The 18,729-nt window shown below is 41.7% G+C and overlaps 1 protein-coding gene across 5 annotated transcripts in view; it reads right to left on the bottom strand.

The window, feature by feature from the left end:
• GPLD1 (glycosylphosphatidylinositol specific phospholipase D1) overlaps nucleotides 1-18,729 on the bottom strand; it is a 56,996-nt gene that overhangs the window by 36,541 nt on the left and 1,726 nt on the right. For 2 of the 5 annotated variants that reach the window (XM_084850117.1, XM_084850119.1), the window contains exons 1-4: nucleotides 16,327-16,441; nucleotides 7,007-7,062; nucleotides 2,798-2,876; nucleotides 986-1,083 (exon numbers count right to left, since the gene is read on the bottom strand). In XM_084850117.1, the coding sequence (XP_084706243.1) occupies nucleotides 986-1,083; nucleotides 2,798-2,876; nucleotides 7,007-7,062; nucleotides 16,327-16,420 (327 nt within the window). In that variant the 5' untranslated portion in view covers nucleotides 16,421-16,441. Of the gene's footprint in view, nucleotides 1-985; nucleotides 1,084-2,797; nucleotides 2,877-7,006; nucleotides 7,063-16,326; nucleotides 16,442-18,729 lie in introns of those variants that run through there. The other 3 variants (XM_084850121.1, XM_084850122.1, XM_084850120.1) reach the window with 2 other exon arrangements.

The following is an 18,729-nucleotide window of genomic DNA, read 5'->3' as shown; positions in this document are numbered from 1 at the left end:
TTTACTGAAACACACGCACAAAATTATTCAGGGGTACAAAACAGATTCAGTGGGTTGCATCCATTGTTAGTCCTACTTACAGAAGACCCACTGAAACGAATGAGACTTAAGTTAGACTAACATTGGATACAACCCAATGACACCTTTCAGCTGACATTTTTGTTGATGAAAGCTTGCTTATGTTTTCACCAGTACCAAGGTGAAAGCATTGTGGTGTAAGTTATTTATATAGCTCCATCAATCTGAATGACACATTAAAGAGTAACAAAAAAAAGGCCAGTCCTTGCCCCCAAGGAATTTACCATCTAAAATTCACCACAGGCCAGGGATGGCATTAGAAGGGGAGGAGGAGGAAACAAGGGTCAACCAGGGAAGAAGGAGGATTCAGGTTACACATATTCAGCTTAACTTCAGAAGACAAAGACAACTAAGGGACTGTCCAAAAGACTTCATGGAAATGGCAAATTTTGAAAAGGAATGTGAAGAAGAGAAAGGTGGCATCACATGGAATTGGGACACATTTGATTTGAGACGGTTTCTTCTACCAATTAGCCATTAATAAAATGTCTATTGAAGATACTGCATTTGCCTAATTAAATGTATCCCTAGATCATTCCAAAGGCCACAATTTTATATACCTCCAAAAGCCCCTTGGTAGTCTTTAGTAATCCATGGCTGCAGTTCTTTAGAGTAACTGATGCATATTTTTTCAGTGAATTTATGGTTCACTGAAGTTAACAGTGTACATAAATAACACGTTCACAAGTCAGAGAGAATAAGGGCGAAACCTGAAGCTACATATGCTGCTCCGTTTTACAGGTGTTCATTAAGAAACATCAAAATTCATTTGATAATTCTTCTTTCAGTTGCTTTCTGTATGTATGAGTGACTGAATAAGAGTCACATGATTTATGAGAGGAACGTGATTTATGAAAATAATGGTACCAGGCCCTTCAGCTTGAGCAAGTTATGGGGGATTTATTACCTCTCCCCAGGGCAGTGGATAGTTCTTTCTGATGTAGTGGATACTGGTATTGAGAAAAGGTGCCCAATGAGTGTCTTCAGATACTTGATGGAACTGTCCTGAAATGCCAAAGGGCAACAAGATTTCATTATAAAATAAGCTCTTATTTCTTCCATGTGTTTTCATTTTTATTCAGTGGAATATGTAAATGATGTAACAGTTAGCTAACAGTTTTTGTGGCAAAATATTTAAGAAAAACATTTTGGTATGTTTTGTCAAAACAAATATATACCATAATTACCCTTGCTGGATGCCGCTTGTCATGTCTTCCAAAGCCGGTGAGGGCGGGCAGCGGGTGGGTTTAGAAATACTTGCATTTTAATACTTTTAATGTGTTTTATTGTTAGTTTTATCATTGGTTTCATTGTTTTTGCTTTTATTATGTATGTTGCCCTGAGAACTTTGGCTATAGGGCAACACATAAATTGAAGGAGGGAGGGGGGGAAGGAGGGAGGGAGGGAGGGAGAAAATAAATCCTGCACTCCAAATGGAAAGATCTGGTAGAGTACAACAGAATGCTAGCAACAGAGTGGTCTGATTTGTATCTAACTCTTAACCATAGTTAAATGATAAGTGCATGAGCCTGCTCCTCCTCTCCCCTCTCTTCCTCTGGCATTTACACAAGTCAGAGATCTGAAGTATTTGCTTCCATTTTCAACTAACCAGTTTGTTAGTTGCAGAAGGATGGTGTTCATGGGAGAATAGCCAGGAGGAAACCACTGCTCTCTCAAAAGAACATTGCTGCACGTCTGAACTTCATTAAAGATCACACAGACAATCCTCAAGACTTCTGGAACTATGTTCTCTGGACAGACAAGTTAAAGGTAGAACTTTTTGGCCTCAATGAGAAACACTATGTCTGGTGAAAAAACAAACACTGAGTTTAAACAGAAGAACCTCACCCCAACTGTTGTTCAACCACAGTTTGTTGTTATGACCTAACTTGGAAATGCAATTAGTTTTAATTATGATTTATCCAAACAAGCTAGGATTGTAAACTAAAATTGACCAGTTTGTCCCAGTTCGAACATAACAATCCATGTTTAGTTGAAACAGAAACAAATGCTTTCAACCACCTCCTTGAGGCCTTGTCAAAGGAGGAGATAGGAGAGGGAAGTGCACTGGCATGAGGCTTGTTCACATAGCACTAAACCACAATTTAGAATTACATCTAAATGCAGTCAGTGAATCCATGGGGTTTACTGCACGCAATCATGAATCATGTGTTTTCTGTATGCAAAGATTACAATTTTACAGGTACCTTTGCCTTTGGCCCTGCCCACCACTGGAATGAGGCTCCTGAGAGCTTCTTCAAAATTGAATTCCGTCCTTGGCCTGAAAGAAGTTCCACACCCCGATCTATGCACTTGTCATCTGTCTACCTGCTTGTTCCCCATGTAGTTTTCTGAAGCAGTCATTTCCTGAACAATGACAGGCGCCCTCCTGACTCTCCACTGACATAATTATGATTTACCTACAAGGACTTCCAGTGAACTAGCATATATGCAATAAAAATATTGCTTCTCAGTAGTAAGCTTTACAATATATATACATTATTTTTAAATGTTGTATGTTGAAGGGTTTTTATATTACGTTTTGTCATTTTTGTGAACCACCCACAAAAGAGTTTTGGCTATTGGGCTGTATAGAAATAAAATACATGATGTGTGTGTATGTGTATTTATGTATGTGCGTGTATATGTGTGTGTATGTGTGTGTATGTATGTGTGTATGTGTATGTATATGAATAATATTTATTATACCATGTCTTACCATTCCTGCAGATACCAGAATAAAAGGCATCAGGATAAAGGCTTCCAGCCTGATATGCATCTTGGTGGGTAAGTAATAACTAGACAGAAGGAGGATGAAGAAACAGAAATCAAAGGATTAAAGGAGAATATTATCACCAGCATTTCAGGCATAGCCAAAACATGGCCCTTCATACTCACATTTAGATATTAGTAAAGTCAAAGTCAATCGGATATATCAGGTGCAGAACCTCAGCCCAAATCCAGTCCCTCTGGGCTGCCGATCTGCCCTCTGGGGTTGCCCAGAAGGCCCTGCCCTCTTTCTAAAAGGTTGAAATGACTCTTCTACAGCTTAATTACTGGCAGTGAGAGCTTTAAGCTAAAATATGCTGGCACTTCTGGTATTTTGGCTCTGCCCCTTTTGGCTTCACCCCCCACCACCACCTCCACCACTGGAGTGCACCCCCAAGAGCTCCCCTGAAATGGAATTCAGTCCTTGGGCTGAAAGAGGTTCTGCACTCCTGCGGTATACATTCGCCCTGGGAAGTTCACAGCAGGGCATGATGGATATAAGTCATCCCATGAGATTTCACCCTAATATTATCTGAAGTACAGTTCCTCTGAACAATTTTGAGCTGTCTTGGTTAATATACACAATAGCAGTACCCTGCAAGAATACAGTGGTGAGAAAAAGTCTGTGAACCCCTTAGGATTGACACATATTTCCAACCTAAAATGTTATTAGATCTTAATCTAACCCCATAATTTTAGATAAAGAAAATAGATAACCTGATTAAACTAATGACACACAAACATGATGTTTTTTCAACATTTATTCATCCACAACTGATTTATTCAATATCCATGTGCAAAAAAGTATGTGAACGTTTAGATTCAGTACCTGGTGGCAGCCCCTCGAGCAGCAATGACTTCAAGGAAGCATTTTCTGTAACCATTTTCTGTAACCAGTCTCTCACATTGGTTTTGAGGAATTTTGGCCCATTCCTTCTTACAGAACTGCTTCAACTCAGTGACATTTGAGGGCTCCCTTACATGAACAGCTCGCTTCAGCTCCTGCCACAACATTTCAATGGAGTTTAGGTCCAGACTTTGACTAGGCTGTTCTAAAACAAGGAATTTCTTCTTCCATGGCCATTCTTTTTCAGAAATGCTTGTATGTTTAGGATCATTATCTTGTGGCATGACCCACTTTCGGTTCAGCTTCAACTCACGGACAAATGGCCTGACATTCTCCTCTAGTATCTTCACACTGCAGAATTCATGGTTGTGTCAATAATGGCAAGTCATCCAGGTTCTGAGGCAGCAAAGCAGGCCCAAAACATCACATTCCCACCACTGTGCTTGCCAGTTGGGATGAGGTTCTTCTGTTCGAACTCAATGTTTGTTTTTCACCAAACATAGTGTTTCTCATTGAGGCTAAAAAATTCTACCTTTAACTTGTCTGTCCAGAGAAGATAGTTGTCAGGATTGATTCTGAGCGTATGGAGATAGTTAGCAGTTCAGATTCAGAAGGGGAACAGCAAGAACCGGGGGAGGCATCTTCCCCAGCCAGTTCAGACGTGTTTAGGCATGCTTCTCAGGATGCTAGCACCCAGATGGCTGGGCCTGAAGCCCAGCTCCATGAGAATCCAGGGGGAGGAGGAAGAAGAGGAGGAGGAGGACAGCGTGGGGCGTGACTTGAGTGCAGCGCAGAGCAAAGCAGGAAAAGTTAGAGGCGGAGCTCAGACGGACGACCCAGTTGGCAATATGTGAGGGTCGACAAAGGGGAGCATCACTGGATGGGAGGGGTTTCCCTCCCTAAGTTATTCTAGCCAGCAAGTCCCTGTTCAAACTGCTAGCAACATCGTAGTTCCCATTTGGATTCCCTGCTGTTATTCCTTTGTAGCCTGAAAGTCTTCGGGGATTTGCATCTGTAATGAACCTGTTGGTAGTGAATTAAAGAAGTGAGACTGAAGCCTCTGTTTTTGTGTGTGTGCATGAGGAAGGTGGAGGCCAAGGGAACATTCTCCATTTGTAGACTGTCTGTCTGACATTTCATTGGTGGAGCCCCAAATCCTTAGAAATGGTTTTATAATCCTTTCTAGACTGATGAGCAGCAATAACTGCTTTTCTGAGGTCCTCAGATATGTCTTTGGGTTGTGGCATGTTTCCACACAACCATATGGAGAAGACCAAACTCACAAAGTATCTGATCCTTTTATAGAGTGGGGTCTCCCAAACTCACTCCTGAAGATCTGCCTAATTACTTAAACACCTGACTCTAATTATTCTCTTTAGCTGAGCTCATGCAAATAGGGGTTCACTTACCTTTTCACAGACCCTGACTGTTGTAATTGTTTGCCTAATTTATACATCGTTTTATTTCACAAGACATGGAATTGGTTAATATAAACCCTACTGGATATTTAGAAAAAGACTGGTTTTGATTCATGACGGCTATCATGGTAAAACTATGGAATTTCCGTAATTAGCATTAGGGTTCACAATTTTTTTCTCTCCACTGTATATCTTCTCAGTTTTTAAATCAATTTATGCTAACCCCTTATAATATTCTGTGACAATAAATTCTATAATTAAGTCCTATATTTTTAGTAGGCATGAAATCAGCAGCCTAGTGGAAACGCTCAATTTTTCCTTTCTGTAGAATTTGTCAAGTAGGGATGTACGAAAGTCACTTACCTTTAACGAAATTTGATTCATGGTGGGGGGGAGGCACTCCGTCCCTTCCCCCAAAATTCTGGCCGGGGGGGAGGCGCTCCGTCCCTCCACCCCCGAATCCTGGCTGGCTGGGTGCGCAAATGGCAGCGGCCATAGCCGCCGCCGTTTGCATCCCTGCAGTCAGCCGTGATAGGCTACGTAAACATTTACGTAGCCTATCACAGTATTTTTTAAAAATCTATCACTTTTTTTTTTTTACTGGAAATGGCGGCGGCGGCAGCCGGTTGAAAGACCGGCCGCCGCGGCCGCCGCAGCCACCGCTGCCAAACCTCCGCCAAACCGCCACCGGAGCCGCCGCCACCAGGAGGATTCGCCCAAGGTAAGTCCCGTTCCGGGGGGGTAGGGGGGGAGACCGTTTCGCCACCGATTTCGGGGGGCCGAATGCGCTGGTATTTGGCCTCCCAGAGATTCGTGGCGAAATTCTCTGACATCCCTACTGTCAAGTCCCCCAAATTACAAATAACATAGCTTTCTTTGAACCTAAGTGGGGTGGCAGAATTTGATTAGCTGTAGTGTTGTCCTTTGGATGGAGACAGAACAAAATCTCCTGTTAGATAGCTCATTTGGCATATGCCAACTAATCACAATTTTCATTCTGAATAAAGGGCAGAACAAGCCTATAGTCCCTCGGAGAGCATCCCAGGGACCACAGGATATTTCAGATTCCCATTCTCAAGGTCATAAACACTCCTACGACCATGGGGGGGGGATCCAATTTCAGATCCCTCCCCCCACCCCCTCGTAGCCATCTCAGCTAGAATCACAGTGGCTGTTGTGACTTTGGACAACCTAACAGAGGTCAAAAAGGGGGTGTTCCGATGGGCGGGGGAGGGGAGAGGAGAGGCCAGGATCCACAGAATCCTATGGCCGCTCCATTGCCTGCCCAGCCCACTGCCGGTAAGTGAGCTAGATGGGTTCAAAGGCCTGTCTAGCTGTTTTGTTTGTTTGTTTTTTGAGGAGGAATGGGAAGTGAAATCGCCTCTGTCCTTCTCCTGCCCTGCTGGCAACAGCTCAGCACGGCATAAGATTTTCGGAAGTCTCCGAGCTCAGAATGGGCAGCAATCCCATAGGAGCGCACCTTAATTCTCCCAGCAGCTAAAGACAGAAATTGACAAGAAGGATTTGCAATGACAATTATGATTAGCGAGTTCAAAAGCTTCCAGATTGATAGCATTTCATAGCAATGGGCAAAAATTTATTACAACAGCTCCATGTTATAACCCTGTTATACATAAAATGTGCATGTTCTTTGTGGTATCTGATACAACTATGTTAATTCCTCTAAATAACTGTATTAAGTATAATCATAACTGGGTTTTAAATAGTTGGGAAGGATAAAAAAATGTTATATTCCTTTACATGATCCACAGACTAAATAAGGATAGCACAAATAAATCTAAGTAGCTCAAGCCTATCCTAGATAGAAGATACAGAAACGGAAACATGTTGTGAATTAAAACACTATTCAATATTATAATAAGAAGCTTCCTACCTTACGAAAGTCAACATTTCCCTCTTGAACTGTGAAAAATTCCAGAGCTCTGTGAGCTGGAAAAGTAACATTACAGTATATTAGACAACTCTCATTATAAACTTCATGATGGAAAAAATCAGTGGGGTAAGATATGGTATGTATCTGTGTCTAATAAAAAATAAATAAATCCTAAAATATTCCAACACAATCTATTCACATTAGTTTAGGAATGGCTACTCTACAACATGTCACATGTCAGATATAGCCTAGTCCAGCCTTCCCCAAACTGGTCTCCCCGCCTCAATGTTTTGGATTACAAGTCCCATCAGAGCAAGCCAGCATGAGTAGCAACAGCTCTCCAGGGTTTCAGACAGGGGTCTTTCTCAGCCCTATCTGAAGATAAAGGAACTGAACCTGGGATTTTCTGCACACAAATCATGTGTTCTGCCACTGAGCTACAGTCGTCTTCCTTCTTGTGGAATTGTTATCTTTGCAGCTATTAATGAGTGAGCAGTCATTGCCAAGTCATCTGACATCATGAAATCTTTTAAAAAAATAAGGACAGAGAGTGCTTCCAGTAGGATCTTCTATTCAGCCATTTGCTCCATGTTGTGTTGTTGTTGTTGTTCAGTCGTTCAGTCGTGTCCGACTCTTCGTGACCCCATGGACCATAGCACGCCAGGCCTTCCTGTCCTGCGCTCTCTCCCGGAGCATGCTCAAGTTCCGTGTTGTGTAATTTACAACAAATTATATTATTAATGATATGTTTTAGCATTCTTAAAAAAACCTGGATAAGATTTGAACCTGATCCTCTGCATCTCCAACAATGGCCCAATGCTAGGAATGTTGAAGAAATCCGCAATACATTCAAATGAGTTCAGATTTCTATGAATCCGACCTGCAGATTCTACAGTGGACTGGCTTTTTCTGAGTCATGTGGATTTGCAGAGAGTATTTTTACCTTTGGGGGGAATTTGCACAAATTCACACTTGAATCAACATGCATTAGCATTAATTTGCACTTGCATTAGTGTTCATTAGTGCAAGTGCGAATTAGCACTACTTGTACTAGTAGAATGAAATTGTTGTACATCCCTAAAAAAAATCCAGTTTCGTCAATGAGCAGACAATGGAATAAAAGACACCTGACAATCCGCAAAAGACAGATGGGACAGATGTAACAAAATCCATAATCCCTACCCAATGCATATATTTTATTTAACCCTGATGGTATAAGGTACCAGAAATACTGAATGTTATCAACCTTTTCTCAGAGATTCAAATAAACTGTGATTTTTAGGATGCGACATCATAATTTCAGGCCTTGTTAACAGTATGAATACCTAAATCCCTTTCCCATTTATTCTGATAGGTATTACTATGATTCAAACCACATAATTAATTCATAATATTTACTCATTCATCCTTTAAGGTTATTAGTTATGATTAGAAATTCAAATCTGGTTATTTCCCTTAATTGACCATACATTCTCAATAACATATATAAAGCATACCTAACTTGAAAGTACTGATAGGAAAACTTTGTCCCCATAGAAAGAACAAGCTCAACATAATAATACTGCCTTGCGTAATAATCATAATGATGCAACATTTTGTTCTTCCCACAACTGAATGTTACCTAGTATGCTGCTGCCCATAATTTCCCTAATTACATAAAATGGGTCTTAGTAATAATAAATCTGGGCTAGAGATCAACTTGAACTTCTACTAGGTCGAATAGATTGCTCCATACATGGGTAAGATTTAATTATTTCCCGGTGCTTTTTCCACAGTGCAAGGTTGAGAATTGTAAACAAACAGATCTTTCTGCTCTTGAGTAACATCATCTGTGAAATATACCATTCCCTAATGTGTCCAGGCATCACTACATAACCCATCCATTAATACTGGGAAATGCCAAACTAGTCCTGGATCCGCCACAGACCCCTGTAAAAATATAGATGTGCAGAGAATCTTGAACTTTGTATGCATTTCAGCCCCATGTAGGAACACATTTAACTTGGGTAGACATGCCCATTCTGGTGCATGAATTTTGTAGCTGCCAGGGAAAGTGCACCGGCCAGATGAGCTCTGGGCTGTGCTTCAGCCAGAGACTGAGGCACCATCTACATGAGCCATTTACTCCAGGGCTGTTGTGGTCTGAGGACCTTCGGGACATATGACGCAGTCGCCACTTCACAGCTAAACTGTGATTTTCACAGGGAAAATACGGAGTTCCGCAGAGGCATTTTACTGCAATGTTTTGGCTTGCTGTAGGTTTATTGTAGCTACTGAGCTGTCTGTCCCTTCCTTGAACTGACTTCACAGTTTGCGATGTGCATGGGGTAGGCGTGCTTAGTGATTGTGTCACTCTGTGATGCCTTTTCACTCCTCCCCATTCCTCCATGTTCCTTTTCAGCTGCACAGTAACAGAGAGGCACATGTGAAGCTCAGAGGGATCCATTCTGGAATGATGGGTAGGCACATACCTCTCACATGGGCACACCCCTTCGCACATGAACCATCGCAGGAGTGTGGGGCTAGAGTATTGCCACTGTGATTGTGTACAAACAGTTGGCATGGTAACGAAAGAGCAGACTACCCACATCTTACCAAAGAGGAATGGACAGACACAAAAGAACCCCTAAAATACAAAACAGCCACTATAACCCAAAGTGTCACACCCACCCTGATGTGCCTGCGCAGCTGCGCATTTAAATGTAATGGTAAAAAAAAAGAGAGAAGCGCGACTGCTGTTTACTTTGCTTTAACGGCCATGTCTCAGGGCACAGCAGATTTTTCCGTTGGAGAAGTCCGCAGTAAATTGCACATGTACCACTGACATGGTGTGATTTTATTTTTCCTATTTTTTCATGTTGTCTTCCCTATATCTCCTCGCATCCACATATATCTCCCTTAAATATTTAAGTTTATAGCTTACTTTTAGTATCTTATCACTTTCATTAATTTGCCTCATTTCTTAAATCTACCTTTACTTGATTTTTGTTAATAAAGATTGCTACTTTCTATAACTTCTCTTTCTGCTCCTAGTAGATAACCTTGTAGACTTCAGGCACCACAATGTACTCTTGTTTTCTTTGCAATGTAACCAATATGGTGTGAAAAGAAATAGAATTCAAAGTTTGACCCTGAATACAAGCCTGAATTGTAAACATCCTGAATATACCCTGTAACCCAAAAAATTTAAGTGTGCATTGAGAACATCATGAAATGTGAAAAGGTTAACTTTAAACCATTCCATGTCATGTGCATATGAAGTATTCTAGCCCAGGTCAGGAAGGGGAGGTGTGAATGGAGAATGAATGGCTTTATTACAGGAAGGCCAAATGGGGGTGCTCTAGTATGTGCTGAAGATTGCCAAAGTATCAGGTACAGAAGATGGAAATGGGCCAATAAAAGAGGAGGACGGCACGTTATGACCGCAGAAGCAACCTTGAGAAATGTCGGGGAGCCAGAAGGAGATGTCAGTCTGTCTTCAACAAACGTCAGTCCTGGAAATTGGGAACATGATGTATTATCCACAAAGAACATAATGAACCCCTCTTTGATCTCATGAGCCCCAACGAGGGAAAGGGGGTATAAAACCCCTGAATCTGCCATTGTCAGGAGGGGTGTGGTTGCATCTGGATCGTTCGTATGTGCACATACCAACAGTACCCTCGATCCACGGGACACGTATTAAGTGCTCTGGCCAAGTACTTGATAGCTTGTGGTATGTGTGGGTAAAATTCAGGGAAAGGATTTCACTGTCCAGGGCTTAAATAAGACGAAGTTATCTTTGGTCTGACATACTTAAGAGTTTGGGTTTGGGATATAAGACAGCAGGCTTAGGCTTGGTCCTGGCTGACACTGTATCACTGTTGCCTCAGTGGGCCATTTGTGGTGTGGACCGATCTGGAACTGGGCAACAAACAGGGACTAACTGTATATTTAGTCATTTAATGCACAACATTTGGGTAACTAAGCTTTTACCTAAGAGGTGCGCAACCTCTTAAGCCTCAGAGAAGGGCACAACTTCTTGAGGATTGTTTATGTTAAGCTCTTACCTAGGAGGCACGCAACCTCTTAAGATTCAGAGAGCCTGAAACTCTTTGAGACTTCTTTGTAATTATGTTTGTACCTGAGAGGCATGTAACCTCTTCAGCCTCAGAGAGCGTGCAGCTCTCTGGGGAGGTTCTACTTTTGCTTATTTCTTTTATTTCAATAAATCTCCTTTTCTTTCATCTACATTGGTTGTATGCGTGTTCTTCTCCACCTCATAAGATCCCAAACCTATCAGCCTGATCAACCGTGTGGTCCTGGGTAAATTGAAATCTATATTTCACACTGCAGCAGAAGCTAATTCGCAGCTGCAACGCTGCGCAGTTACGACAGAGTGAACGTTGAAAGCGGTACCCTGAATGACATCAGGGAGATGGTCCACACCCCAATGCCATCTGGACTGCAGAGAACCCGGTGGTTGGTCATCTAAGCCCCCACCCGATCCAAGTTCCCCACTATTTGGATCATGATGACTATGCAATGCTGAATCTGCTGGACTGCAGCTGAGAAGAAGAAGATGGTGTTTTGCAGCCACCTAGGTGCCTTATGTCTTTACCAGAAGAACTGATTAACATTGTTGTTCAGTCGATAAGTCATGTCCGACACTTCGTGACCCCATGGACCATAGCACACCAGGTCTTCCTGTCCTCCGCTCTCTCCCGGAGCATGCTCAAGTTCATACTCATTGCATCGGTGATGCTATCTAGCCATCTCATCCTCTGCCATCCCCTTCTCCTTTTGCCTTCGATCTTTCCCAGCATCAGGGTCTTTTCCAGTGACTTTTCTCTTCGCATTTGGTGGCCAAAATATTTGAGCTTCAGCTTCAGTGTCTGTCCTTCCAATGAGCACTCAGGGTTGATTTCCTTTAGGATGGACTGATTTGACCTCCTTGCAGTCCAGGGGACTCGTAAGAGTCTTCTCCAGCACCACAGTTTGAAGGCATCGATTCTTCGGCGCTCAGCCTTCCTTAGAGTCCAGCTCTTACAGCCATACGTTACTACTGGGAAAACCATAGCTTTGATTATACGAATCTTTGTTGGCAAGGTGATGTCTCTGCTTCTTACTATGCTGTCTAGGTTTGCCATAGCTTTCCTCCCAAGGAGCAAGCGTCTTTTAATTTCATGGCTACAGTCACCAACTGCGGTGATCTTGGAGCCCAAGAAAATAAAATCTGTCACTGCTTCCATTTCTTCCCCTTCTATATGCCAGGAAGTGATGGGGCCAGATGCCATGATCTTCGTTTTTTTAATGTTGAGTTTCAAACCAGCTTTTGCACTCTCCACTTTCACCCTCAACAAAAGGCTCTTTAGACCCTCTTCGCTTTCTGCCATTAGGGTGGTATCGTCTGCATATCTGAGGTTGTTGATAATTCTCCCGGCAATCTTAATTCTGACCTGTGATTCATCCAACCCGGCGTCTCTCATGATGTACTCTGCATATAAGTTACATCAGCAGGGCGACAGTATGCAGCCTTGTCGTACTCCTTTCCCAATTTTGAACCAATCGGTTGTTCCATGTCTGGTTCTTACTGTTGCTTCTTGACCCTCGTACAGGTTTCTCAGGAGACAGGTAAGGTGGTCTGGTACTCCCACCTCTTTAAGAATTTGCCACAGTTTGTTGTGATCCACACAATCAAAGGCTTTAGCGTAGTCAATGAAGCAGAAATAGACATTTTTCTGGAATTCTCTTGCTTTCTCCATGATGCAGCGAATGTTGGCGATTTGATCTCTAGTTCCTCTGCCTCCTCAGAACCCAGCTTCTACTTCTGGTAGTTCTCGGTTCACATACTGCTGAAGCCTAGCTTGTAGGATTTCGAGCATAACCTTGCTGGCATGTGAAATGAGCACAACTGTGCGGTAGTTTGAACACTCTTTGGCATTGCCCTTCTTTGGAATTGGAATGTAAACTGACCTTTTCCAGTCTTGTGGCCACTGCTGAGTGTTCCAAATGTGTTGGCATATTGAGTGCAGCACTTTAACAGCATCAGCTTTTAGGATTTTAAATAGCTCAGCTGGAATACTGTCATCTCCGCTAGCTTTGTCGTTAGTAATGCTTCCTAAGCCCTACTTGACTTCACTCTCGAGGATGTCCGGCTCAAGTTCAGTGACCGCACTATCATGGCTATCAGGGACATTCAGATCTTTCCTGTATAGTTCTTCTGTGTATTCTTTCCACCTCTTCTTAATCTCATCTGCTTCTGTTAGGTCCCTGCCTTCTTTGTCCTTTATCATTCCTGTCTTTACACAAAATGTTCCCTTGATATCTCTGATTTTCTTGAAAAGATCTCTAGTCTTTCCCAATCTGTTGTTTTCTTCGATTTCTTTGCACTGTTCATTTAAGAAGGCCTTCTTGTCTCTCCTTGCTATTCTCTGGAAATCTGCATTCAGTCGGATATATCTTCCCCTTTCTCCTTTGCTTTTCGCCTCCCTTCTTTCCTCAGCTACTTGTAAAGCCTCATCAGACAGCCACTTGGCTTTCTTGCATTTCTTCTTCTTTGGGATGGATTGAGTTGCTGCCTCCTGAACAATGTTACGGACCTCCATCCATAGTTTCTCAGGCACTCTGTCTATCAGGTCTAATCCCTTAAATCTATTCCTCACCTCCACTGTATATTCATAAGGGATATGATTTAGATCATACCTGAATGGTTTAGTGGTTTTCCCTACGTTCTTCAATTTAAGCCGAAATTTTACAAGAAGCAGCTCATGATCTGAGCCACAGTCAGCTCCAGGTCTTGTTTTTACTGACTGTATGGAGCTTCTCCATCTTTGGCTGCAAAGGACATAATCAATCTGATTTCGATATTGACCATCTGGTGATGTCCATGTGTACAGTCGCCTCTTGTGCTGTTGGAAAAGAGTGTTTGCTATGATCAGCGTGTTCTCTTAGCAAAACTCTATTAGCCTATGTCCTTCGTCATTTTGTACACCAAGGCCATGCTTGCCTGTTATCCCGGTGATTTCTTGACTTCCTACTTTAGCATTCCAGTCCCCTATGATTAAAAGGACATCTTTTTTTGGTGTTAGTTCTAGAAGGTGTTGTAGGTCTTCATAGAACCGATCAACCTCAGGTTGGGGCATAGACTTGAATTACTGTGATGCTGAATTGTTTGCCTTGGATTCATACTGAGATCATTCTATCGTTTTTGAGATTGTACCCCAGTACTGCTTTTCCCACCCTTTTATTGACTATAAGCGCTACTCCATTTCTTCTAAGGGATTCTTGCCCACAGTAGTAGATATAATGGTCACCTGAATTAAATTCGCCCATGCTTGTCCATTTTAGTTCACTGATTCCCAAGATGTCAATGTTCAATCTTGCTATCTCATGTTTGACCACCTCCAGCTTACCTTGATTCATTGATCTGACATTCCAGGTTCCTAAACAATATTGTTCTTTACAGCATCGGATTTTCTTTTCACCACCAGGCACATCCACAGCTGAGTGTCCTTTTGGCTTTGGCCCAGCCACTTCACTCTTTCTGGCGCTACTTGGAAATTCCCTCTGCTTCCCCAGTAGTATATTGGACACCTTCTGACCTGAGGGGGTCATCTTCCAGTGTCATATCTTTTAGCCTTGTGATACGTTCCATGGGGTTTTCTTGGCAAGAATACTGGAGCGGGTCGCCATTTCCTTCTCCAGTGGACCACATTTTGTCAGAACTCTCCGCCATGACCTGTCCATCTTGGGTGGCCCTGCACGGCATAGATTATGGCTTCACTGAGTTGCGCAAGCCCCTTCGCCACAACAAGGCAGTGATCCATGAAGGGGACTGATAATCATATGTGGATGCAAAACATGCTTCACAAGAATGTGCAAATGCAAAAGGTTCACAATGATTTGCTGTACTTTATGCAAGTGTGGGTCACAATGCATCTTAAATAGCAAACCCAATTTCAAAGATGTACTTGCATTTATCAGTCAAAAATGTATGCTGCTGTTTAAAACCACTTCATACTACTGAATCAGCTTCAGATTCAATTGTATTAAATAAATATTTATTTACTTCATTTTTATTCCGCTCTTCTTCCAAGGAACTCAGAGTGGTATACACATTTCCCCTGTTGAGGTAGGTTAGGCTAAAAGATAGTGACTGGCTGAAGTGCGTATTTGTGCTTCATTGCTGAGCAGGGATGAGTCTTCCTGCTCCCAGTCTAGCATTCTGTTCACTAGATCATACAGGTACTAACAGTGACTTCTACCCATCTTGACTAAAAAACAGCCCCCTTATTTTGCCACCAACATGAGCTTTCTACATGCATTTGTTCATGAGTTATTGCATAACTCCACTGAAGTGTCAACAATCTTGGAAATTGGCAGCTACAGAAATCGTGTACCAGAGGGAGCATGTTTAGCAAAGTTAAGTGTATTCCTGCTTTGATCTGAAACCCACACACACTTCAAAATTCTCTGCGCATCTAGGTGTTGTTTTTTTAACAGGGGTCTATGTCAGATCCTAGACTAAACTACCTTTATCTGCCGATTTATAAAAAATATCAGCAGGGATCCTTCGATGTTTACCTGTCCATACAGAATCTAATATTATTTTTGCCATGATGCCTATATATGGGCAGAAACAGCTAATAGCAAATTCTTAAACAAAAATAATAGTCTTGGTAATTTGTTTATTTTTAACATTGATATCCCACTCAGATCTTTAAATGTGTCCATCTTGTTTAAACTAATTTCTCATAATTAAATACTGAATTACTGTACACATGCTTATGCAAATTACCAGAAGAAAAGCATGGATAAAAGAAACTAAACACCTGTAGATAAACACAATTATATCAATACTATGTTGAAAGAAATATGTTCATTCTTTCCCCATTTGATATTTCAAAAGATTTCTCAAATGCTGGATAAATTGCAAGATGTGTACAATTTGCAAAAGATAAGCTTAGACCCTCAGAAAGCATTTAGCACCTCATGCATGTATACATAAATCAATCCAAACACTGAGATTCAACACAGATTTTTAAATATGAGTGACTTAGTACATAGCACATACGTACTCTCTATTGTCTATTAAAGTCAATTTGGCATTATTCTAATAACATGAGTTATTTAAGTACCTCTAGATACATCCATCCCTAGCTTTGCTATCAGTTTAAAACAACATGGTAAATACAGTATTTTATTCAGCAATTTGCTGCATATTTGCACCGTTAAATGTTATACTTAGTTTATAGGTAGGTACATCATTGCCAAGGATTAAATACATTATTTATTATAGTATTTTGCACAATACTGATGCTGTTACTGTGATGTCTTACCTATTTCAATGTGTGTTGACAGGCCACATGTTGCAGCTCTTTGGCAAAAAGTGCAAAATACTGCCAGAATAGAGAAAATCTTGAAAGCTTCCATGCTGCTGATATTCTGGCCTGTAAACCAGAGTTTTGAAAATCCTACAGCTTTCAGTAGGATGACCGCGACCTTTGAAATATGGGTTACAGTCCATTTCTTAATCAAATATGTCACTGGCATATGTGCTAAAGCCCCTCATGTTTGAAATGTCATGTTTGCCAGTTTCTCTGTATCAGCTGATGGATTGTCTTTATTTACAGACAAGAATCAGCCCAACTGAAACTTAATATTTTATTTTCCATTGATTTCTGTGAAATCATGCCTAGAACAGAGAAAGGACCTGTTATTGTATCCTATGCCCCAGATGCTGTCTCATGGTCATAGGATTGCTTTCTTACTTATTTAAAACTTTTCTATACTGCCCTTCATCACATGTGATTCCAGGGCTGTGTTCAATATAAATAATAAATAATTTAAAACCTTATTCAGTACAATAAAATAAATATTCAAGTGTCATGGTTTAAAAAAAACAGCAATGAATTATTCAATTAGAATTCAATTATGATGGCAGACAGAGAGGTTATATAAATTAAAATGTCTGGGTAAAAAGTGCTAGAAAGCTTGTGAATTAGACACCAGGTGTACCTCTTTAAGGAGGACACTCCAAAATGAGTGTGCCACCCCAGAAAAGACCTTTTCCTTTGTAATGACATAGCACACTTCCAACAAGGAAAGCACTTGGGATAGGGCGTCAGCAGAGGATCTTAAGGCACAGACAGGTTTGTATGGGACAAGGCACTATTTCAAGTATTTGAGTCCTAAGCCATGTAGAGCTTTAAAGGCAAATACCTTTGAATTGGGTACAGAAGTGAATCAGCAACCAGTGCAGTTGTTCTAAGATTTGAACTAACCTGGTAATTCTGACAGCTAAAATTCTGCGTTCATTGGAGCTTCTGAATCATATTCAAGGGCAGCCCCATGTATAAGTCCCAGCAACCATGGACAATGGTCAGAGATTATGGGAGTTGTCACCTGGAGGGCAATCCAGGAGTCTTGAAACTCTTTCAGCCTGAGAACCAAATTCCATTTTGGAGAAGCTCTAGGAGGCTGCATTCCAGTAGTGGGCAGGGCCTAAGGCAAAGGGGATGGGGCCCAAAACACTAGCCTATTTTAGCTTGAAACTCTTACTGCCAGTAACTTAGGAGAGGAATTTCAACTTTTTAGAACGGGGAAAAAACTGCTGGGAAACCATCAATCGGTAGTTGGGGAAAATGGGCCATTCCACAGAGGGCCAGATTTGGCCCTGGGTCTGAGGTTATCCATCTCTACAGTAATTCATCTGGAATGTTACCAGAGTGTGGATTACTGAGGTCAGACTACCACTGTCTAAAAATAGCTACAGCTGGAGGCCAGCTGAAACTGGTAAAGGGTGGTCTTTCCATTCAGGTCACCTGGGTTTCTGGTGACAAAGCTTGATCTAGAAGCTGAGCACCTGTTCTTTTAGGGGCAGCTCAACCACACCTAAACAGATTTCTCCAGACCCAAGAACTACTACCCACAGTGCCTCCATCTTATCAAGATTCAGCTTTAGTTTATTGTCCCTTATCTAGCCCATTACCAAATACAAGCACTGGTTCTGCAACTGCACAGCCTCTCCTGTGTCCGATGTCGGAGGGAAATAGAGTTGAGTGTCACACTAGATAGTAATGACACCTCATTTCAAATCCTCTCACCCAGAGCTTTTCTAGACAAGGCTTTTATTGTGCGCTTGTCATTCCTCACTCACAGTTGTTTACAGGTGCTTTAGATGATGTCATCACCATCCAGTTTCACTTTCAGCTCTTAAAAGCAATTTTGCAGGGGGGTTTCTAGTGCAGAAAATCCAGTATTTTTTATGAAAGCAAAACAAAGCACTAGTCTCCATTAGTGTAGTTGTGTTGTTCCACTTTACCACAGCACCACCTAGAGGTTATGTAGTGGAAAGTATGGAAAGGCAAGAAAGAAAAATAATCCATGTACATCTCCAATTTTAATTCTGCAACAAAACAGGAAGTCGGAATAGTGGGTTAAACAGCATCATCTAGAAAAGCTCCAGAGGCTTCATATACATATTAAAGAGCATGGGGAATAGAATGGAGCCCTGCCATAGAAGGTTCTATAAATTCCATGGAGTCACCCGCTTTCTCCTTTCACTCCCTCAAGATCCCACCACCACTTAGAGGGAGAGTATAGGTGAGTGAAATGGGGTGGCTGCACTTGCCATGACTAGCCCTCTATGCTATGTTGCACCATCTAGAGAAGGTAAGCAAGCAGGCAGCTGTTTATGATTTTTTCTAGGTACACCATGGCCCTGATCCTCCCTGCCACAG

This window comes from Heloderma suspectum, chromosome 4 (assembly GCF_057233095.1).
Source record: "Heloderma suspectum isolate Gila_16-S chromosome 4, 16-S_ref, whole genome shotgun sequence".
Taxonomy (NCBI): Eukaryota; Metazoa; Chordata; class Lepidosauria; order Squamata; family Helodermatidae; genus Heloderma; species Heloderma suspectum.
This window is presented reverse-complemented; position numbering and strand designations above follow the sequence as displayed.